Consider the following 24,325-nt stretch of genomic DNA (forward strand, 5'->3'; position numbering starts at 1 on the left):
CTTCATGCTTTCCAGCATCAAGTCCTCTCTGAAGAATGGAATTAAGGCCTTCTTGGTACTCATCCGGACGGGTTTCAGAGAATTCCTGGACTTTTCCCCAAAAATTCATGGAATATTGAGTAATATAAAGCTGATAAGCTGCTATCTGAGCCATCAGCATGGAGCCATGGAAGACTCTTCGTCCAAAAGCGTCCAAGGATTTTTGTTCTTTAACTGGAGGGGCAGAAGTATGAAGTCAAGATATTGAACTTTTTGTGAGCAGACTCAACAACAGAGTGGTGGGGGAGTTGGCTTTTTTGAAACCCCATAGCTGACTGGACTAAGAAGGTGGCATCAGTTTTTCTATTTACTGGTGGAACTGTGCCTGGGTGTTCCCTGTTGCGTTGTAACAGATCAAGGAGCACCTCATGAATTGGAACTGCCATAATCTCTTTAGGGGCATCGACAAATTGCAACACTTCTAGCATTTTGTGTCTGGCATCCTCTTCCATTTGTAACTTAAAGGGGATGGTTTCAGACATCACCTTAATGAAGTTGGCAAATGTAAGATCTTCAGGAGGGAAACAGCAGCGTTCTTCTGGGGGTGAAGGCTCCGACAGGATTTCATCCGAGTCTTGCATGTTGGAAGAATCATCACCCCAGGGATCATAAGATGCATCTCCAGCACCTTGAGGGCGCTCAGATAGAAACATAGAAACATAGAAATGACGGCAGAAGAAGACCAAACGGCCCATCCAGTCTGCCCAGCAAGCTTCACACATTTTTTCTCATACTTATCTGTTTCTCTTAGCTCTTTGGTTCTATTTCCCTTCCACCCCCACCATTAATGTAGAGAGCAGTGATGGAGCTGCATCCAAGTGAAATATCAAGCTTGATTAGTTAGGGGTAGTAGGGGAAGTAACCGTCGCAATAAGCAAGCTACACCCATGCTTATTTGTTTTACCCAGACTATGTTATTCAGCCCTTATTGGTTGTTTTTCTTCTCCCCTGCCGTTGAAGCAGGGAGCTATGCTGGATATGCGTGTAGTATCAGTTTTTCTTCTCCCCTGCCGTTGAAACAGAGAGCTATGCTGGATATGCGTGAAGTATCAGTTTTTCTTCTCCCCTGCCGTTAAAGCAGAGAGCTATGCTGGAAATGCATTGAAAGTGAAGTATCAGGCTTATTTGGTTTGGGGTAGTAACCGCCATAACAAGCCAGCTACTCCCCGCTTTGTGAGTGCGAATCCTTTTTTCTTCTTGAAAGATACTTTTTTCTTCTTTTTTCTTCTTTTTTCTTTTGAAAAGTATCTTTTGAAAGATACTTTTTTCTTCTTTTTTCTTCTTGAAAGATACTTTTTTCTTCTTGAAAGATACTTGAAAGGTGTGACTTTCAGATACTTGAAAGGTGTTAATGATCAAAAGACAACGACAAACCTTTTCCGAAGGAAAAAAATCAGCAGAACCAGGGGTCACGATTTGAAGCTCCAGGGAGGAAGATTCAGAACCAATGTCAGGAAGTATTTCTTCACGGAGAGGGTGGTGGATGCCTGGAATGCCCTTCCGGAGGATGTGGTGAAGACCAGAACTGTGAAGGACTTCAAAGGGGCATGGGATAAACACTGTGGATCCATAAAGTCAAGAGGCTGCCAATGAAGAGTGGGTGACTCGCCAGAATGACGGCTACTGCCTGGAGTCAATACCCTTATTAAATAAACATACACAGGCTTACTGTGACTCCAAAATCGCTCTAAGCTTCAACAGCAAGAGGAAATGTGGAAAAAAGGATTCACACTCACAAAGAGGGGAGTAGCTGGCTTGTTACGGCGGTTACTACCCCAAACCAAATGTGCCTGATACTTCACTTTCGATGCATATCCAGCATAGCTCTCTGCTTCAACGGCATGGGAGAAGAAAATCAACCAATAAGGCTGTATAACAGTCTGGGTAAAACAAATAAACATGGGTGCAGATTGCTTATTGCGGCGGCTTCTACCCCTAACTAATCAAGCTAGATATTTCACTTGGATGCAGCTCCATCACTGCTCTCTACATTAAAGGTGGGGGTGGAAGGGAAATAGAACCAAGAGCTAAGAGAAACAGATAAGTATGAGAGAGAAAATTTGCGGGGCAGACTAGATGGGCCATTTGGTCTCCTTCTGCTGTCATTTCTATGTTTCTATGTTTCTATGTTTCTCCCCTGCCGTTGAAGATGGAGGTATTGGTCCAAATCCGGCCGGATCTGGAGGTGGCACAGATGGAAAGGATGGAGGCACCAATGGAGGCGGTAAAGGCATCGGTGCTTTTGATGGGTAACAGGATGGGAAAGAGGGTAAACTGTATGAGGAATGGGGAAGAAATGGTAGGGTTTTATTTATGATTATACTTAATATGGTTTTAGTTTTAATTTAATTTTTGATGATGTAAGATGTGCAAGGATATGTTTCCTTATATGTATATGTATTTTGAGTGTTGCTACTGCAACTCAATCTAATGTAAACCGCCTTGAAATTTATTTAAAAGTCGGTATATAAAGTTGAATAAATAAATAAATAAATAAATAAATAAATAAATGGACGTCAGGGTGGCAGTATACCCGATGCTCCTGAACAGTCTCCAGCATCGGTAAATCCTGTTCCTCATCCGAGGATAACGGAATCAGTATCGGTGGTCTCGGGGGTGCCGATGGCAAGGCATCGATCAGGACATCGAGACGGTCAAGTAGCAAAGCCAGCATGGTAGGCATCGGATCGGGTGCCAGCAGAGACTGGAACCCTTGAGAACTGCCTCTTAGACTATCCAGTCCAATTCCGCCCTAGAAGCTGGCATCGGTGGAGCTGGCATCGGTGGAGGCTCAGAAGGCAATGCCAGAGGGTCCACGTGTATTAGCGGAGTCGCTGCTCCCAGCACCGGTGGGGAACGCCTCGGTGTCCCAGTTCCCGAAGGGGATGGGGGCCCTTCTCCCTGGGACTTCTTCGTTGGTGGTTCCGTCGATGCCGATGTCAATGGCTTGCTGGTGGAGGCATCGGTAGATGTGTCACGTCAATGGCGGTGACTATGCTTCTCTCGATGCTCTATCCAGATCTTTTCCAGCACCGAGGAAGATGACATCTATGCCTTTGAATGTACAGAAGATGGTGAAGGAAGGTCAACGATGACGCAGAGACTTCGATGGCGACAGAGTCGATGAGAACTTGCGACTCTGTGTTGCTTTGGCTGGAGAGGATGGAGATACTCGCTTAAAGAGAAGCTCCATCTTTTCCAAGCGGGCCCTGCGGCCTTTTGGCATCATTTGGGCACAGTTAGTGCACTGTTGGATGTCGTGAGCAGGGCCCAAACATAAAACACACACGTCATGAGGGTCAGTAATGGACATCGTCCTTGGGCACTCGGGGCATTTACGAAACCCAGTTGCCATAATTTTTTAAAAATATGGGCAGCGCACAGTCGGTGGCTGTCGGGCACCGATGAAAAAATACCACCGGGAACCGACCTCGAGGGAAGAGATAAACTTACCGGCATCAACAGGTATCGGCGGTCGATGGGGGGACCCCGGGATGGGGATAGACGTTTTAAATTTTTAAAGTTAGTTTTCGTGAGGAAAATCTGGTGAGAAATTCTCACAGAGCTCCAAGATCCGCGAGGCTACTGCTGCAAGTAAAAAAAGACTGAAGCCCCTGCTGGATGCAGGATTGGTGGCATGCTGGGCATGCTCAGTGTGCCAGTCAAAGTTCTAGAAACTTTGACAAAAGTGTTCCGTGATTGGGCTCCATCCTGATGATGTCACCCACATGTGAGGACTACCTCACATGTGGGTGACATGTATATCCCAAATTAACACCTCATTTAACACCTCATTTACACCTCATTTAACACCTCATTTAACACCTCATTTACCACCTCATTTAACACCTCATTTAACACATCATTTATTCTTAGTTATTCTCTACATGTTTCACGTATCATAACGAGTTACTGTTGTCTTTACATATATATTTTATACTATTCTATTTATTATTTATTTTATTTCAAGTTAGTTATTTACACCATTATCTATTTTATTACATGTTATTTACTATATAGATTCTCGTCATTTGATGAGTCACTGTTGTTTATTTAATATTTATTCTCATGTTCTGAAACTCCGTTTATTGTAACGCCTCACCGCGATTGTTTTGTTTTATGTAAACCGACCTGATTTGATATTTGTATCGAGAACGTCGGTATATAAAAATGCTAAATAAATAAATAAATAAATACCATCCTGCTTGTCCTGGGAGAAAGGACCAATCTCCTTTCAGAAGGCTGTCCTGAAAGAGGATTGGGTCCTTTCACTGACAAATGTCAGTGAAAAGGACCAATGGGCAATAAATGAAGGAGTGAATAATGGAGAAATTACTTACCTGATAATTTCGTTTTCCTTAGTGTAGACAGATGGATTCAGGACCAATGGGTATAATGTACTCCTGATAACAGTTGGAGACGGATCAGATTTCAATCTGACGTCAGCTCTAGTACATATACCCCTGCAGGAAGTGCAGCTCTTCAGTATTCTCCTCGAAAAGCATTGTGGATATATGTGTGACTGACTATTTTGAATAACTTGATTAACTTTATAACTTGGTTAACTTGATTAAATTGAACTGATTGAATTGGCTATAGCTGGAGACCGCGAGTGCCCTCAACCGGGAAACGTCGACACCCGGTAGGATGGGTGTCCTAGATGAAGGAAAGCATGGCTTACCCTTAATCACTCGCTCCCAAGGATGTCCCCCGAGAATTCCATGAGTAACGGCAGCCATGGGTGGGATGCCGAGTCCATCTGTCTACACTAAGGAAAACAAAATTATCAGGTAATTAATTTCTCCATTTCCTAGCATGTAGCAGATGGACTCAGAACCAATGGGATGTATAAAAGCTACTCCCAAACCAGGTGGGAGGCTGCCCGTGACCCACTTAGTACGGCCCTTGCAAATGCTGTGTCCTCCCGAGCCTGAACATCCAGGCGGTAAAACCTGGAGATGGTGGGGATGGAGGACCATGTCACCGCCCTGCAGATCTCGGCGGGTGACAGCATCTTGGTTTCCGCCCAGAACACTGCCTGGGCTCTAGTAGAATGGGCCTTGACTTGTAAAGGCGGTGGCTTGCCTGCTTCCACGTAGGCCGCCTTGATCACTTCTTTGATCCAGCGGGCTATACTTGCTTGCGAGGCCGCTTCTCCCTGCTTCTTCCCGCTGTGGAGGACTAATAGATGGTCCGTCTTTCGTATGGATTCAGACCTTTCCAGGTATCGGACTAGGAGCCTGCAGACGTTGAGATGTCATAGACTTCGAGTCTCTTCCGAATTGTTATGCTCATCTGGTGATGGTAGCAAGATGGTTTGGTTGAGATGGAAGCGAGACATCACTTTGGGGAGGAATGACGGAACTGTGAGTAACTAGATGGTTACCGGGGTGAGTCTGAGGAACAGCTCCCAGCAGGACAGTGCTTGTAGCTTGGATATACGACAAGCTGAACAGACTCTGCCAGCAGGAAGACTGTCTTCAATGTTAATAGTCGGAGAGACAGGCTGCAGAGAGGTCTGAAGGAGGTTCCTGCTAGGAAATCTAGGACCAGGTTGAGGTTCCAAAGAGGCACCGGCCACTTTAGGGGTGGTCGGATGTGCTCGACTCCTTTCAGGAAGCGGGAGACATCCGGGTGAGAGGCTATGCTGCCGCTCTCGCTCTTGGTTCCGTAGCATGACAAGGCCACCACCTGTACCTTGATGGAGTTGAGAGACAATCCCTTCTGTAGGAATTCCAAAATCGTAGGAATTTTGACTGTGTGTGGTATGATGTTGTGGTCCTCACACCAGGATTCAAATACTCTCCAAATCCTTATGTATGTTAGGGATATGGAGAACTTGCCTGCTCGGAGTAGCGTGCCAATTACTGCCCCCGAGTATCCTCTCCTCCTTAGGCGAGTCCTTAGGCCAGACCGTAAGAGAGAATTGAGCTGGATCCTTGTGGAGGATCGGTCCCTGTTGGAGCAGGTCTCTGGGTGGAGGTAGCGGCAGGGGGTTCCCTGCCAACAGTCTTCGCATGTCTGCGTACCATGGTCTTCTTGGCCAGTCCGGGGCCACTAGAAGTACTGGCCCCCTGTGGTGTTCTATCTTGTGGATGATTGCGCCAAATAGGGGCCACGGCGGGAAGGCATATAACAGAGTCTCCAGTAGCCAGGTCTGTACCAGGGCATCAATTCCCTGGGACTGGGGTTCCCGCCTGCGGCTGAAAAAACTGGGTACTTGGGCGTTGGACCGGCTTGCCAGGAGGTCCATGGTTGGTGTTCCCCAACGGTTTACTATCAATTGGAATGCTGTGGTTGAGTTTCCATTCTCCTGGATCTAGACTCTCTCTGCTGAGGTAGTCCGCTGCGACACTGTCTTTCCTGGCAATGTGGACGGCCGAGATCTCTTGAAGATTCCCTTCCGCCCATGACATTAGGGGGTCTATTTCCAGAGACACCTGTTGGCTTCTGGTTCCTCCCTGACGGTTGATGTAGACCACTGTTGTGGCGTTGTCCGACATTACTCTGACTACTTTGCCTCGGAGTCTATGACCAAACCTTAGGCAGGCTAGTCTGACTGCCCGGGCTTCTAGGTGATTGATATTCCATCCCGACTCTTCTTTGTTCCATTGCCCTTGGGCGGTTAGCTCCTGGCAGTAGCACATTACTAGCCATCCTACTCACCACGGATGCCATCCTCGTAGGCTAGCATCCGTGGCGAGTAGGATCCAGGGTGGGGAGGATAGTCTCGATCCCTGGCTCAGATGGGTTTCTTGTAGCCACCATCGTAGTTGGGCCCGAACTCTTGTCCGGAAGCTGAAGCCGTACGGTGTAGTTTTGGGACAGTGGATTCCATCGTGATAGTAGTGGGTGTTGTAGGGGTCTCATTCATGTGAGCCCGTGCCCATGGGACTACCTCCAGTGTGGATGCCATGAGGCCGAGAACTTGTAGGTAATCCCATGCTGTGGGGCGAGGTTCACTCAACAGGGTTCGTAACTGGGTCATCAGTTTTGATCTCCTTGTCAGTGTCAGGATGACCTTGTCTTGTTTGGTGTTGAACCAGACTCCCAGGTATTTCTAGAGATTGGGAGGGCTGCAGGCAGCTCTTGTTTGTGTTGACCACCCACCCGAGGCTCTCCAGTAGAGTTTTGATTCTGTTGGTTGCCTGGTGGCTTTCCTCTGGGGATTTCGCTCTGATCAGCCAATTGTCTAGATAAGGGTGCACGCGGATTCCTTCCTTCCTCAGTGTTGCTGCCACCACCACTATGATCTTGGTGAATGTCCGGGGTGCAGTGGCTAACCCGAAAGGTAGTGCCCGGAACTGGTAGTGACGGTCCAGGATCGAGAAGCGTAGAAAACACTGATGCTCTTGATGGATCGGAATGTGTAGGTAGGGTTGTATTGCCCTTATTGCCACACGTAGGGTTTCCATGCGGAAGCGGGGAATCTTCAGGTAATGGTTGACCGCCTTGAGGTCCAGGATAGGTCTGAACATTCCTTCCTTCTTGGGAACGATAAAATAGATGAAATAATGGCCAGTATTTATTTGTTGTGGAGGCACCGGTGATATAGCCTCTAAGGCTAGTAACCTGGTCAGTGTAGCTTCCACTGCCATTCTCTTGGAAGGGTCGTGGCAGGGAGATTCCACGAACTTGTCCGGAGGGAGGTAGTGGAAATCCAGGTAATATCCCTCTCGAATGATGGTGAGGACCCACTTGTCCGAAGTTATCTCGACCCATCTTTGGTAGAATAGGGCCAGTCTGCCCCCTATGGCTTCTTCCTTTAGATGGGCCAGCTGATCTTCATTGTGGGGTGCGGCTAGGGCCTGGGCCCGAGCTGGCTCCCTTTTATTGTGCTTGTTTCAAAAGGACTGGCGACGGTCTGTGGGGCGGGCCGCTTGATATGAGCTTCCATATGGGTTGAAGCGCTGTGATCCTCTGCCCCTGGAGGTCCGGGGGAAAGATCGCTGGTTTCTCTTACTCCTGTCCTCCGGTAGCCGCGGCAGTGGAGATTCGCCCCACTTGTTGGCTAGTTTCCCTTGTTCGCTTCCGAACAGGAGTGTTCCCTTGAAAGGCATCCTTGTGAGTCTTGTTTTGGAGGATGCGTTGGCTGACCAGTTTTGAAGGTAGATTTGTCTTCTGGCTGCCACGGCGGATGAGACTCCTTTAGCTGCCGTGCGTACCAGATCTGAAGCGGCGTCCGCGAGGAATGATACGGCTGGTTCCAGGACTTCCCCAGGAGTGCTGTTCCTGGTCTGCACTAAGCAAGTGCGTGTCACTACGGCACAGCAGGCCGCAATCTATAAAGACATAGCGGAGACGTCAAAGGACTGTTTGAGGATAGATTCCAGACATCTGTCTTGAGCATCCTTGAGTGCTGCTCCTCCCTCCACCGGGATTAGTAGTGCGCTTCGAGACCGCACAGACCATGGCATCCACTTTCGGACATGCCAGGAGATCTTTGGCAGCAGGGTCCAGAGGGTACATGGCTGCCAGACCCCGGCCCCCTTTGAATGTGGTTTCTGGGGCCTCCCATTCCAGGTGAATTAGTTGCTGGACGGCTTGTAATAGTGTGAAATGGCGGGATGTCTGACTAAGTCCCTTCAAAAGTGGGTTAGACTTAGGTTCCCCCGAGGCGCCTGTGCCCGGGATGGCAAGCTCTTTTAAGCTGTGCGTGACCGGGTCTGGAAGTTCGTCCTTGGTGAAGAAGCGTCTCATGGTTCGATGGGGTTCTGTCCCTGGAGGGAGTTCCCCTTCTTCCAAGGGTGTTGACTCCTCATCTGAGATGTCTGTGTCCCCGAAGGTGGGGCTTCTGGGCGGTGGGATCACTTCCCTGGGCATCGAGGGTTCTGGCATGTTGAGGTCCTCTGGTGGTGCCTGTGACCGCATTGTAGGAGGCCCCGTTGCATGTGGACGAAGGTATGCAGGCCTTTGAAGAATTCCACCCAGGAGATAGAAGCTGGGTCTAGACTAGGGGGCCGTGTCCCTGGGGAGCCCCGTTTGGGGGTGTCCCGCTGTGTGGTGATAGGTCCAGTGTACCGCTTGAGAGGCTGGGGTCCGGTACTGGCTGGGGAGGGCCATGAGTTGGGTCCCCTAGGGCCTCTTCGCACTGTATACACAGGGCCATGGCCTCCTCATGCTGTGCAGCTCTAATGTGGCATGCTGGGCAAAGGCTCTGAGCTTATTTTCAGGTGGAGCCATGGTTTGTGCGCGTACAATACAGTTGTGCGCTCCGGTGTGTGAAGATGCGCGTGTAGGTTTACTGCGCACATGCCGAGCGATGTGCGCGCTGTTGTGCACACGGGTTGACGTTATGCGCCCAGCACAGTGAGCGTGTGGCTATGCGCTTCGCTTATGTGCGCACAAGGTATTTGTGTGCACGGCTCACCTCTATGTGCACGGATCGAGATGGCGGACAGGGCAGCGAACAGGGCCAAAATGATGACGGCGACCACCTCGGAGGGTCTCCATGTGGGAGGGCCCTCGGATCTGACCAGGGTCTAGCCCTGCTAGGGCCGATCAACCCAGTGGCACTGGTCCCAGCTGGCACCTGTGCGTCTTCTCGAGCTTCGGAGACCGGAGACTTTTAAATAGATTTCTACCTTACCTTGTCCCGGCGCTTCCCGGTTTCGTTCCGGGCAGTCTCCGGCTACGGGGGGAGAGGGAAAATACCTTCACTGCCGCACTCGAGGTTGCACCTGCTGCCTCTCAGCCTCACCTGATGTCGGGGGCTAGGTCCCCACCGAAGGTCGGCCACCGGACCGAGGTTCACCTCCAAGGGATCACGGCAATCACCCTGGGAATCTAGACTGGGGGAGGGACCCAACGGGTGTCACCGCAGGAGAGCGGGGCTCGTCTGTAGAGGTAAGATTTCTTCTAACTTTGGATTTCTTTGGTAAAATTTACTCTAATGCTATGCTAGCATGCATAGAGTCCCTAACTGCTATGGAGACGGAAAATACTGAAGAGCTGCACTTCCTGCAGGGGTATATGTACTAGGGCTGACGTCAGATTGAAATCTGATCAGTTTCCAACTGCTATCAGAAGTACACTATACCCATTGGTCCTGAGTCCATCTGCTACACGCTAGGAAAATTAATATTAAGTGCTCGACACTAATATTGATTTTATACACTCAGAGAATGGACGCTGAATTAACCAGCATCCATTTTCCAAACCCCTGCCAGTGCTTTTTTTAAACTTTTTTTATTATTATTATTATTATTAAGTAGGAGGCAGTACAGAAAAGCAGTTTTTTCTGCTTTTCTGTACTAGTTTTAGTAGCGCTCAGCAATTAACGCCTGCTCCAGGCAGGTGTTAAAGGAAAATTGGTTCTTACCTGCTAATTTTCATTCTTGTAGTACCACGGATCAGTCCAGACTCCTGGGTTCTGTCCACTCACCAGCAGATGGAGGCAGAAAAAGTTCCAACTGACCCCGCCCCTTCCGTGAGGTGCACCTACAGTACGTCAGTATTTAAATGTAACAAAGCAGAAGAACTAAAAAACCCAACTAAGTAGCTAACTGCTATAAACTGGGAGAACATTTCATAAGAACCAGACTCACTGACCCAAACGGCAGCATAGCACCTAACATATAACAAACATATTATGTGAAAATACTTATCTGCAAAGTAAATAACAAGAACGAGCGGACTCTCCCTTATCTCCAAACTAAAATGGGCAGGACTCTGGACTGATCCGTGGTACTACAAGAATGAAAATTAGCAGGTAAGAACCAATTTTCCTTTCCCTGTACGTACCCGGATCAGTCCAGACTACTGGGATGTACCAGAGCTCCTTTACCTAGGGTGGGACCCTGAGAGTCCCACTTGGTCACTGCAGCACCGAAACTCCCAGATCCTGGAGCCTAAACATCCAGGCGATAATGTCTAGCAAAAGTATGTAAAGACTTCCAAGTCGCTGCCCTACAAATCTCATGCGGAGATACTTGCTGACACTCCGCCCAGGAAGTTGCTTGAGACCAAGTAGAGTGAGCACGAAGACCAGATGGACGCGACCGACCATGAAGTAAGTATGCCGAACCAATAGCTTCTTGCAACCATCGGGCTATAGTAGCCCTAAATGCTTAGTGCCCCCTCTTGGGACCGCTCCAGAGCACAAAAAGATGGTCCGACATGCGGAACCTATTAGTGACCTCGAGATAACGCAATAGAGAGCGCCGCACATCTAGCTTTCTCAAATCTCTAGACTGAGGATCCGAAGGCTGTGAATCAGGAAAAGATGGCAGATCAATCGACTGATTCAAGTGAAAAGAAGAAACCACCTTTGGAAGAAAGGACAAAACAGTCCTCAAAGAAATGCCAGAATCTTTAATTCTTAAAAATGGTTCTCTACAAGATAAAGCCTGAAGCTCAGAAATCCGACGGGCCGAAGAAAGCCACAGAAAAATCACCTTTAAGGTAAGGTCTTTAAGAGTAGCCCCTTAGAGGCTCAAAGGGCTCAGCACAAAGAGTTTTAAGAACCAAATTTAAACTCCATGAAGGGCAAGGATTTTTGAAAGGAGGACGAAAGTGTTTTCCCCCAGAAGAAAACAAGCCACATCAGAATGGGATGCCTGGGTAACTCCTTTTATCTTCCCACTGAAGCAACCTAGAGCTGCCACCTGTACCCTGAGAGAGCTGAAAGATAAGCCCTTAGCCAGACCAGCCTGCAAAAAAGATAAAATGTCAGGAATAAAAACCAGAATAGGAACCACCTGATTCTCCTCACACCAGGATTCGAAAACTCCCCAAACCGTGACATAAGCCAGGGAAGTAGAGGATTTTCTTGACCTGAGAAGAGTAGCAACCACCGCATCAGAATAACCCTTATCTTTCAAGCGCCACTTTTCAAAAGCCATGCCGCTAGAGAGAAGTGATCTACCTCTTCCAAACAAACGGGACTTTAGCAGAGAAGATTCGGAAGGTTCCGAAAGCGAAGCGGACCATCCACTATGAGGTTGACAAGGTCTGCAAACCAAGGATGTCTTGGCCATTCCGGAGCTACCAGAATCACCTCCAAGGGATGAGATTCTATGCGCCAAAGGATCCTGCCGATGAGAGGCCAAGGAGGAAACACAAAGCAGAATGCTCATTGGCCAGGGAAGAACCAAGGAATCAACTCCTTCTGCCCCTGGCTCTCGACGTTCGCGGAGCCTTGAAGTTCCGGAACGTTGCTATCGGGTCCATGCTCGGCATGGACCACTTTTCGCAAATGAGATGAAACGCCTGCTCGGAAAGTTCCCACTCCCCGGGATCTAGACAATGGCGACTGAGAAAGTCTGCTTGAACGTTGTCGAGCCTGGCGATGTGAGATGCTGTAATGCAAAGGAGATGTTTCGCCCATGCTATCAACAGCTGAGCCTCGAACGCAACCAATTGGCTCTTGGTTCCCCCTTGGCGGTTGATATAAGCCACTATCGTCGCATTGTTGGAAAGGATTCTGACTGACTTCCCCTGAAGAAGCGGGAGAAAGGCCTGTAAGGCTAGTCTCACTGCTCTGGTCTCCAAACGACTGATTGACCAATGAGATTCCTCCGGCGACCATTGCCCCTGAACAGACCTGTCAAGACAAACTGCCCCCCAGCCGGACAGACTGGCATCCATCGTGACTACTGTCCAAACTGGAGCTTCTAGGTCCACTCCATGACGCAAATTCTGTGATAGGAGCCATCAATTGAGACTGGAACGAGCAGAGTCTGTAAGAGGAAGGGGAAGATGAAACTGTTCCGACACCGGATTCCAGCAGGAGAGCAAAGCTGGCTGAAGTGGTCTCAAATGAGCAAATGCCCTCGGAACTAAGTCCAAAGTGGAGGCCATGGAGCCTAGAACCTGTAAATGCCGGATTTTGGGAGGAGACTTGGATAACAAGACCCGAATTTGACACTGGAGTTTGATGATCCGTTGTTCCTTGAGAAAAACTTTCCCCCGCCGGGTGTCGAACAGGGCTCCCAGAAACTCCAAGGACTGGGATGGTACTAAGTGGCTCTTTGTCGGGCTGACAACCCAGTCCAATGACTGCAGAAGCTGAAGAACTCAAGACACAGTCAAGCGACAGAGATGTTCCGACTTCGCTCGAATGAGCCAATCATCTAGGTAGGGATGAACAAAGAATCCCTCTTTTCGGAGCTGTGCGGCTACTACAATCATTATTTTGATAAAGGTCCTGGGTGCCGTGGCGAGACCGAAAGGAAGAGCGCAAAATTGAAAGTGGTCCCCCAGAATTGAGAACAGCAGGAACTTCTGATGGTCGGACTGAATTACTATGTGAAAATATGCCTCAGTCAGGTCCAAAGAAGCTAGGAACTCTCCTATGTGAAAGGATGCCAGGACTGCTCTTAAGGTTTCCATGCGAAACCTTGGGATTCTCAGACATCGATTGACTCTTTTTAGGTCCAGAATGGGACGAAATGTGCCGTCTTTTTTGGGTATGACGAAGTAGATGGAATAACGGCCCTTTCGTCGCTCCAATGGAGGTACCGGCACAATGGCCCCGAGCTCTCTTAGACAATGTAAGGTGTCCCGCACCGCATGACACTTGAGTGTAAGAACATGGAGAGGCGAGAAAATGGTCACGAGGGCGCCATACAAAATCGAAGGCATAGCCTTGTTTTATCACAGTAAGGACCCACTGATCAGATGTTATTTTGGCCTACTCCTTGAAATAGAGAGACAATCTGTTTCCTACTACCGGAACAAAGGAACGGACTGGCCTCATCTCATTGAGACGTTTTCGCTCCACCAGAGGACTGGGAGGGACCAGGTCTCCCATACCAACGTCCTCGAAAGGACTGAGGCCAAGATTGCTGCCTAGCAGGCTGTCGCCGAAAAGAACCACCTGAAGAGCGGGAGAAGCGAAACCTGCAGTTTCCTCGTAAACGGGATCTGGAAGATAATGATCCCCTTGTCCTGGGCCTCAGGCAGACGATGTACCTTATTTTCTCCTAAGGAATGAATCAAGTCCTCAAGATCCTTCCCAAAGAGAAGTTTACCCTTAAAGGGCAAAGATCCCAATTGAACATTTGAAGAGACATCCGCAAACCAGTGTCTTAACCAGAGAAGTCTGCGGGCAGAGACACCCGAAACCATTGATCTGGCTGAGGTACGTAACAAATCATAAAGAGTGTCAGCACTGTAAGCAACAGCGGCTTCCAAACGCCCAGCTTGAATAGCCTCGGACTCAAAAAGAGAATTATTATTCTGCAGGAGCTGAACCCAGCGGAGTCCTGCTCTTAAAGTAAAACTACTGCACATAGCAGCTCGGACTCCAAGATCCGAAACGTCAAAAATCTTTAAGTTGAACCTCTAACTTTCGATCCTGAAGATCTTTGATAGTTGTAGTACCGGTAACTGGGATTGTAGTCTTTTTGGTAACAGCAGACCCCGCTGCATCAACCTTGGGAACACGCAAAAGGTCCACGTAAAAGCATCCTCAGGCAAAGGATATAGCTTATCCATGGCCTTGCTGACCTTTAATCCCAAGTCAGAGGTGTCCCATTCGCGAAATAATAAGTCTGTGACTGAAAGATGAAAAGGAAAAGACCGAGTGGGACCACAAAGACCAACCATGACAGGGTCAATTGAACCCATACGAGAATCCTCTGGAGAGGAATCAATTCCCAACTCCTCAAGAATCGCAGGAATGAGAGGAAGAAGCTTATCCTTCCTAAAGAGGCAGACCACCTTAGGATCATTGTCTTCAACCACATGAGGACCCTGAGAGGGCAAGGGATCTTGACCAGCAGCAGAATTAGGGTCCTGAGGAGGAATGTCGCTTGGGTCCCCCTGGTCTGACTCTGAGGTATCAGAAGAAGTGTCAGGTAAGTGCCGAGACACCTAAGAGAGCGTTTAAGCTTGGGAACATCCATCCCCCGCGAGGATTTGTTCCATTTAGAAGCTGCTTTTTGAAACAATGGTACTGAAAAGAAAATCCCCTCAGAATTCTTTTTTGAAGACTTTCTGGCCTTATAAGCTTTATAAGCTAGTTGAGTTAAATGATAAGGCTAGAAACCTAGGAGTAATTTTAGACACGGAAATCAGCCTTAAACAACACATATCAATAAAAGTAAGAGAAGGCTATGCCAAACTAATGGTCCTTAGAAGACTTAAACCCTTGTTAACTCAAGAACACTTTCGTGCAGTACTACAAGCACTAATATTTGCTAGCACGGACTACTATAACACACTTTTCCTAGGATTACCATATATCACAATCAGGCAAATACTACAGAACTCAGCTGCCAGAATTCTTACTGGAAAAGGCAGAAGAGATCATATCACTCAAACACTTGCAGATTTACACTGGCTCCCAATAGAATAAAGAGTACAATTCAAAACACTATGCACAATTCATAAACTAATAAATGACGAAAACGCCGACTGGCTAAACACTGCTATACGATTACATGTCCCTCAAAGAAATCTCAGGTCGGCCAATAAAGCACTACTAACCATTCCCTCAGTAAAAACAGCAAAGTTGACCCAAGTTAGAGAGAGAGCACTATCCTTGGCAGGTCCGCTATTATGGAACACATTACCACTTGAACTAAGAATAATGAAAGAATTAAAACTCTTCAAAAAAGGCCTAAAAACTTGGCTTTTCAAAAAAGCATTTCACAATGAGAGCAGCTGAAAGTCACCAAAAAAGGTAGAATTGACAATTTTATTATTTTTACCTATAATTAAATTTTAAATTAAAACAGTACACACATATATGATTATCCCAAAATCATATAAATAGTTACCCCAACCCAATTCTCATCTAGAGTTTATTATTGAACTATGTAACCGTATAATATTGGCACACTATGGATAACTTAGAAACCAAACCAAACCAATTTTGTGCCGAAATGTAAACCGTTGTGATGGTATATTACTAAATGACGGTATAGAAAAGTTATAAATAAATAAATAAATGTAAAAACATAATAAAGTCGGAAGAAAAGAAAGAAGAGGAGTCTGAAGTCCCCTCAGGACTCTCCTCAGCAGCAGCAGCTGAATTAGCAAAACAATCACCTTCCTCAGAGGCTAATTGCTGTGGAGAAAGAGCAGGAGTAGAAACCCCTCCCCTCTCCGCTGCGAGTGGAGCAGCTTGAACAGAGACAGAAATAGCTTCAGATGAAGCAGGAAATGGGAAGGAGGCTGCAGCAGAACACACGGGCGTCCCGGTCTGACAGAGCGACTGCGTGAGGAAGAAATAACACCCCCAACTGCCCCTGAAGATCCCTCCCCCCCCCCCCGAGGAGGCCGCTGCGAAAGACTCTAGCCCGCGCATCTCCACATGCACAGCAGGCCGGACCACGTGGCATTTGTGAAAAAAAAAAAGAGCCTGCTGAAGAGAAAATGAAAGCAAAAGAAAAAAGCCTGCCGACAGCCCAAAGCAGCCAAAGAGGTAACGAAGAGTCCGACAGGCAAAGTAAAAAAAGCTATACATTTTTTTTTTTTAATACGACCTGAAAGAAGCTGGGTCCTCTGCTCTGCGGGGTGAGTGAACCTGGCTCCCCGGTATCACCCCAAAAGCTGCAGGAAACTGAAGCCAAGGATTCTCAACTCCTAAAGCCAAAAGCCTCAAATACCAGGGAGGATGGTCCCCTCAGGACCTGCCAACTCCCTGGGAGGCTATTCTCCACTTGCCCTGCTGCTTCCAGAAAAAAAACTTCCTTTTTTTTTTTTTTTTTTAAAGTAAAGTAAAATAAGAAATACTTAAAAGAAAAAGATAAATTTTATGAACAAAAATATCTATTTTGTCTGTATTTTTCAAAACTGACTAAAATCCTGACTGTAGGTTTTGCACCTCCCTCCACCATTTGCTGGAGGCAGAAAAATACTGACGTACTGTAGGTGCACCTCACAGAAGGGGCGGAGTCAGTTGGAACTTTTTCTGCCTCCATCTGCTGGTGAGTTGACAGAACCCAGGAGTCTGGACTGATCCAGGTACGTACAGGGAATTTCTGATCGCTAAAATGTGCGTCCTAGACGCACATTTTTTTTTTTGCATAGGGAATGAATAGCTAATAGCCTCATTCACATGCATTTGCATGTGATGAGTGCTATTAGTTTCACTCCACATTGGACTTGCGTTGTAGAGGCACTAATCCCCTTATTGCATAAAGGAAAATTAGTTTCTTACCTGATAATTTTCGTTCCTGTAGTACCAAGGATCAGTCCAGGACACCTGGGTTGTGACTCCACACCAGTAGATGGAGACAGACTAAAACTTGTGGGCGGAGCATATATGCCCCTGTGCCAGTCACAGCCCCTCAGTCATACGTAATGTCAAAGTAGAAAAGCCATAAGGCAACCATAGCTAACCATTCAAACTTGCTATTTAAACGGAAAAAAATTCCAACACCCCTACAGGAACCAGACTCTCCAACCGGGAGAACGAATAAACAAGGGGTCAGCGCACTGAAAACAATAATGAGCGGACTCTCCGTTACTATAGCGCAGCACTGCGGGCGGGATCCTGGACTGATCCTTGGTACTACAGGAACGAAAATTATCAGGTAAGAAACTAATTTTCCTTTCCCTGTACGTACCAGGATCAGTCCAGGACACCTGGGATGTACCAGAGCCAACTTACCGAGGGTGGGAAGCAGAGAGTCCCGCTCGGAGTACCCTCTCTCCAAAACCCCCAGCTTCAGTAGCCTGAACATCCAACCGGTAATGTTTAATGAAGGTATACAACGACTTCCAGGGAGCCGCCCTGCAAATCTCTTGAGGCGACACCTGAGAAGATTCCGCCCAAGACGCAGCGTGAGACGGCGTCGAATGAGCCCGAAGACCCACCGGCGGCGATTTTCCGCGCAGAATGTACGCGAAACCAATGGCTTCCTTGAGCCAACGGGCAATGGTTGTGCGGGACGCCGCAGAACCTTTCTTTGGGCCCGAAGTCAATACAAACAGATGATCCGTCACCCGAAACGGGTTGGTAACCTCAAGATAGCGAAGAAGGGACCTCCGCACATCTAGCTTTCTCAAGTCTCTCGTTTTCGGGTCCGAAGACTCCCCAACCGCGAAAGCGGGGAGTTCAATCGATTGATTCAAATGGAAAGCCGACACGACCTTAGGAAGAAAGGAAGGAACCGACCGCAAGGAAAACCCCGGAATCGGAGATGTGCAAGAAGGGCTCCCTACAGGATGATGCCTGTAATTCCGAAACACGACGGGCCGACGCAATCGCCACCAGGAATACAGTTTTTAACGTGAGATCCTTGAGCGTAGAACGTTTCAGGGGCTCAAACGGCGCAGAACATAAGGCAGAGAGCACCCAGTTGAGGTTCCAAGACGGGCAAGGGAGGCGCAAAGGAGGACGGAGGTGTTTAGCCCCCCGAAGAAAACGGGAGATATCCGGGTGAAGAGCCAGAGAGACTCCCCGGACCTTACCTCGCAAACACCCAAGCGCCGCCACTTGAACCCGAAGGGAATTGCACGCTAAGCCTTTGGCGAGCCCCGCCTGGAGAAACGCCAAAATATCGGAAATAGAAGCGGAAGTGGGATCCAGACCCCGCTCCACGCACCATTCCTCAAAGACGACCCAGACCCGAACATAAGCTAGGGATGTAGACTGCTTTCTGGATTTCAGCAACGTAGCAACGACCGCATCCGAGTAGCCTTTTCTTTTCAACCGATAACTCTCAAAAGCCATGCCGCGAGACAGAAGTGATCCGCATCCTCCAAACAGACGGGGCCCTGCCGAAGAAGCCCCGCGAACCCCTGAAGTCGAAGGGGTGCAGCCACCGACAACTGGACTAAGTCCGCAAACCAGGGACGGCGCGGCCACTCCGGCGCCCCCATGATCACGTTGGACGGGTGCAATTCTATGCGCCGCAGAATCTTGCCGATCATGGGCCACGGTGGGAACACATACAGAAGCACTCCCGCCGGCCAGGGAAGCACCAACGCATCGACTCCCTCTGCGCCCCTTTCGCGACGTCGACTGTAAAATCTCGGAGCCTTTGCGTTGTGCCACGTGGCCATCAGATCCATGTGGGGCGTTCCCCAAGTCTTGCAGATGAAGAGAAACGCCTCTTCCGCCAGCTCCCACTCTCCGGGATCCAGGCGGTGACGGCTGAGAAAATCCGCCTGTACGTTGTCGACTCCTGCGATGTGGGACGCAGCGAGATGGCTGAGATGCCGCTCTGCCCAGAGCATCAAGAGCCGCGCCTCCTCCGCCACTAGAGGACTTCTTGTCCCGCCCTGGCGATTGATGTAAGCCACGGTGGTAGCGTTGTCCGACAATACCCGGACCGCCCGTCCGCGTACTAGGGGTAGAAAGGCATGCAGCGCCAGAAGGACCGCTCTGGTCTCCAGCCGGTTGATAGACCACCGGGTCTGCGACTCTGACCACAGACCCTGAACCGACTTCCCTTGGCACACTGCCCCCCAGCCGGAAAGACTGGCATCCGTGGTCACCACCGTCCAGTCGGGCACCATAAGGGACACGCCACAGGAGAGATGTGTGGAATCCAGCCACCAGCTCAGGCTGGATCGCGCCTTCCCCTCGAGAGGTAGAGGTAGATAGAACTCCTCTGAAACCGGTTTCCAGCGGGAAAGCAATGAGGACTGCAGCGGCCGTAGATGAGCGAACGCCCAAGGGACTAACGCCAGATTGAATGCCATAGATCCCAGAACCGTCAGGTAATCGCAGACTCATGGCCGGTGTAGCGACAGAAGACGTAGAACCTGAGACTGCAGTTTGCATATTCGTTCCTGAGAGAGAATCACCTTGCCTCGTTTCGTGTCGAAAAGGGCTCCAAGATACTCCAAGGACTGAGAAGGGTCGAGATGACTCTTGTTGTAGTTGACCACCCAGCCCAGGGTCTGCAAGAGCTGTAACACCCTGGCCACCGCCTGCCGACACAGACTCTGAGACTTCGCCCGGATCAGCCAATCGTCGAGGTAAGGGTGAACCAGCAGGCCTTCCCGCTGCAACTGCGCCGCTACGACCACCATCACTTTCGTGAATGTCCGAGGCGCTGTCGCCAGGCCGAACGGGAGCGCCCGGAACTGGAAGTGCCTGCCCAGAATGCAAAACCGCAGGAACCGCTGATACGCTGGATGGATGCCCACATGAAGGTATGCTTCTGTGAGATCTAGGGACGCCAGGAATTCGCCGGGGCGCACTGACGCGATCACGGAACGAATGGTTTCCATCTTGAAATGAGGGACCCGAAGGCATCTGTTGACTCCCTTCAGATCCAGAATGGGGCGGAAAGAGCCGTCTTTCTTGGGGACTATGAAGTAAATGGAGTAACGGCCCTTGCCGTACTGATCGGCCGGAACCGGAGAGATGGCTCCCAAGCTTTCTAGTCTTTGGATGGTGTCTAGCACCGCCGCCTTCTTCTTGGGATCCTTGCAGGGTGAGACCAGAAATTTGTCCGCTGGGATGCGAGCAAAATCTAACTCGTAGCCGTGTCTTATCACGTCGAGGACCCACTGATCCGACGTCATGCTGGCCCATTCCTCGAGGAAGAAGGAGAGACGCGCCCCCACGTTTGGAACAACGTGCCGAGGACGCGAGGAGGAATGGGCCGGCCGAACTTCATTGTGAAGGCTTGGACCCCGCACCAGACGGAGCCCCTCCTTGCCGGCCAAAACGTTTGCCCCGAAAGGACTGCTGCCACTGAGCGTTCCGCGAGGAGGACGGTCTATACGCGGGTCCAGAGGATCTTTGCGGTCTGGACTTCCTGGGCCCCCGGAACCGGGCTCTTCCTGAGAAGGAAGATCGCGGCCGGGCCCTATCCTCCGGCAGCTTAAACGCTCGATTCTCACCCAGGGAAACCATCAAATCGTCTAACTCCTTGCCGAATAGCAATTTCCCCTTAAATGGCAATGCCCCGAGGTGAGCCTTGGAGGAGCCATCCGCTGCCCAGTTGCGCAGCCAAAGAAGACGCCGCGCCGACACCGCTGCCACCATGGAGCGAGCTGAGGTGCGCAAAAGATCATGGAGAGCATCAGCCCCATAGGCAATGGCCGCCTCCAACCTGTCTGCTTGAGAAGCCTCTGCAGAGAGATCCGCATTCGCCTGAAGGACTTGAGCCCAGCGCAGACTAGCCCGCATAGCAAAATTCGTGCAAATGGCGGCCCGCACTCCTAGGGCAGAAACCTCGAAAATCTTTTTGAGTTGAACCTCCAACTTTCGGTCTTGAATATCCCGGAGGGCTGTTGCTCCCGTGACCGGGATGGTAGACCTGTTCGTGACAGCGGACACCACCGAATCCACCTTTGGAAGCCGGAGGAGCTCCAGCGCGTCCTCCGGCAAAGGGTAAAGCTTGTCCATGGCTTTGCTGACCTTCAGACCCAACTCCGGAGTATCCCATTCCTTGAAGAGGATATCCGTGGCCGAAAAATGAAAAGGAAAAGCGACCGCCGGCCCTGTGAGCCCGAGCAGAACAGGATCCATATTTGCCTCCTGGCGGACCACCACCGGAGGGGCTTCAATCCCCAGCTCCTGGAGAGTGGCCGGGATAAGCGGCGACAGTTCCTCCCTACGGAACAAACGCACCACCTTGGGGTCATCCCCGTCGACGGCCTGTGCTCCTTTCCCTGTACTGGGCTGCGCGGAGCCATCTGACGCTGCCGTCCCGGCCCCCCGGCAGGGGCTCCTCAGAGGCCTCCGTGTCCGCCCCGGCGGATTCTTCGGACTCCGAGTCCTGCGGCACCCCTTGCGGAAGCCGCTTGCTCCGGTCCGCCTCCTGGCCGGCTTCTTCTTCGGCGGGGACCGGTGGACCCGCGCGCGCGAGGCGTCCCCCCGGCTGCGCTTGCTTCGCCTATATCGGAGCACCTTGCGCAGCAAAAGCGCCAAATCCTCTGAGAACTCGCCTGAATCCGAGGAATCGTTTTCCGAAGTCCCCCGGGACCGGGGCCCCTCAGAGGGGCCCTCCCCCGCCGCACCCCGCTGTGGGGATAGCTCAGGGGGCAAGACCGAGGCCCCCACCGTCTCACGCGCCACTACCCGGCCGGTGGACAAGATGGCCACCACTCCCGTGGAAATCGGGAAAGGATCAGAAGGCCTGTCAGGGGCTTCCCCCCCACCTGCGACAGCGATCGTGCCACCCGGGAACGGGCCCCCCCAAGGTGCCCCCAATGATCCCTCGTCTCCCGGGACGTAGGCAGAGCAAAGGCCGTCCCGGGAGAGATGCGCACGCGCCGAGCCGCGCGGCATGGCTGAAACCACGGGAAAGAAAAGTACGCGCCGAAAAACAATGAGGGATGCTGAAAAAAATTAGAAAATCACCGCGGCAGAAAACGGCGACGCCCCCCCCTCGAGCGGAACGGAGTGCAACGCCAGGAAACGGAGAGCCGACAGAAAATAAAAATAAAACTTTTTTCTTCTTTTTCTTTTTTTTACAGAAAAAAACGCTGTCCCTGGTACTGAAGAGCCCTATGTCCTGCAGGGGTGAGTGAACCGGGCTCCCCGGTGTCACCCCTGATGCTGCTACTAGACCAGCCGGGTCCTCGACCCTAGCAGCGGCCTCAACCTGGGGAGGGTAGTCCCCTCAGGACCTCAACTCCCCAGGGAGGCAGGGCAACCGGGACTAAACTAAACAATTAAACAAAACCCCAATTTGCAGAAAAAAACCCAAATAGGCCTAATAGAAAATAAAAGCCAAAAGCGAACCTGACAACAAAACCAGAATCAGGCCCGACAGGGCTGTGACCAGACCTGTACCACCTACTGGAGACAGAGTAAGACTGAGGGGCTGTGACTGGCACAGGGGCATATATGCTCCGCCCACAAGTTTTAGTCTGTCTCCATCTACTGGTGCGGAGTCACAACCCAGGTGTCCTGGACTGATCCTGGTACGTACAGGGAAGGGGATTAGTTAGTACCCCCTACAACCCGCGTCCAACTCCAGGTTATAACATCATAAGAAAATGCCATACTGGGTCAGACCAAGGGTCCATCAAGCCCAGCATCCTGTTTCCAGCAGTGGCCAATCCAGGCCATAAGAACCTAGCAAGTACCCAAAAACTAAGTCTATTCCATGTAACCATTGCTAATGGCAGTGGCTATTCTCTAAGTGAACTTAATAGCAGGTATACAGTGCGCCAGGCTCAGCACACTGTATTGCATCAGCCCCTTCCTGTTTAATCTTGGTTGTTTATATATTGTGAAGGCAAACTGGTAGGAGGAGCAGGCCCTAGCTATCATGCAACAGCAACATCTAGTGGCTTGTTAAGGGGATACGTCTGCCAGATTCCAGAAATACTATCTAAGCCCAAAAGGAGGACTGTTGGCCATGATGGCTGGGCTATATGAAAGGGAGATAAGATGACATGGGGAAAAGTTCTGGTAGTTGTGAATGAAGGCTCAACAGTTGGCAGCTCTGATTGAGCAAGAAGACCAAAAAGCTACTTGGCTAAATAAAAACAACCCCTAATTATAAATATTACAGGGATCTATGTTTTTGCCAGGTATCTGTACAAAGTTCTTCTCAAACGACTCTTACTTGTAAATGCCTCGTGACATATTTTCAATGTATTTTGCTTTGTCTTGTACTCCACAGTGGTAATGGTAAGTCTTGACACAGGCTTTGATTTCACATCCGATAGTGGCACCAAGCTGACTGCAGAGAGTACATTTCTGTAACAAAAAAAATATTTTAAAAACCTCTAGACATTATTTATTTATTTATAACTTTTATATACCGACATTCAAATGAATATCACATCGGTTCACATACAACTGGGGAGCCAAAAAACTAGTAGGGAGAAAGGAAGGATAAAGTTACAATTAACAGGGAATCGTAAGGAACTGGGTGAGAATGAGGAACGGTCTAAGGGACCAAGTGAGAGTAATACCAGGAAGAATACAGCAAACTTAAATAACTGTTGAGATAGTAAATATATTACCATATTATATTTACATAACTGTATGACAGTCAAAAGCACTAGTTGCTGCAGCAAAATGTAGTGACAATGTATAATATTTGGGGATTACCGGAGATGGCTATAGGAAAGTTAGGTAGTGATAGGGTTACATAGTTAGAGTTATGGAACCTGGGGGGGGGGGGGGGGGGTGAGGACAGAGACTAGGATGGGATTAAGTGAATGCTTGTTTGAACAACCAGGTTTTTAACTTTTTTTTTTTTTTTTTTAAAAGGTGTTTGGACTGTGCTCCAAGCGTAGGTCTGGAGGCATCGAGTTCCATAAAGTAGGACCTGCGATGGAGAGAGCACGTTCTCGGGTGGAAGTGAGCTGGGTAGCTTTGTGTGAGGGGGCAGTTAGAGTCCCTAGGTAGGCGGATCTGGTAGGCCTGTTGGGGATATGAAACTGGAGAGAGAGCCATTAAGCCAGTGAA

The 24,325-nt window shown here is 49.6% G+C and overlaps 1 protein-coding gene across 1 annotated transcript in view; it reads right to left on the reverse strand.

Annotated features, from left to right (window-relative positions):
- Positions 1-24,325, reverse strand: part of PHF6 (PHD finger protein 6) — a 187,216-nt gene that overhangs the window by 61,761 nt on the left and 101,130 nt on the right. The window contains 1 exon segment of the mRNA XM_029606661.1: positions 23,475-23,608. Within this exon segment, the coding sequence (XP_029462521.1) occupies positions 23,475-23,608 (134 nt within the window).

This window comes from Rhinatrema bivittatum, chromosome 6, assembly GCF_901001135.1.
Source record: "Rhinatrema bivittatum chromosome 6, aRhiBiv1.1, whole genome shotgun sequence".
Taxonomy (NCBI): domain Eukaryota; kingdom Metazoa; phylum Chordata; class Amphibia; order Gymnophiona; family Rhinatrematidae; genus Rhinatrema; species Rhinatrema bivittatum.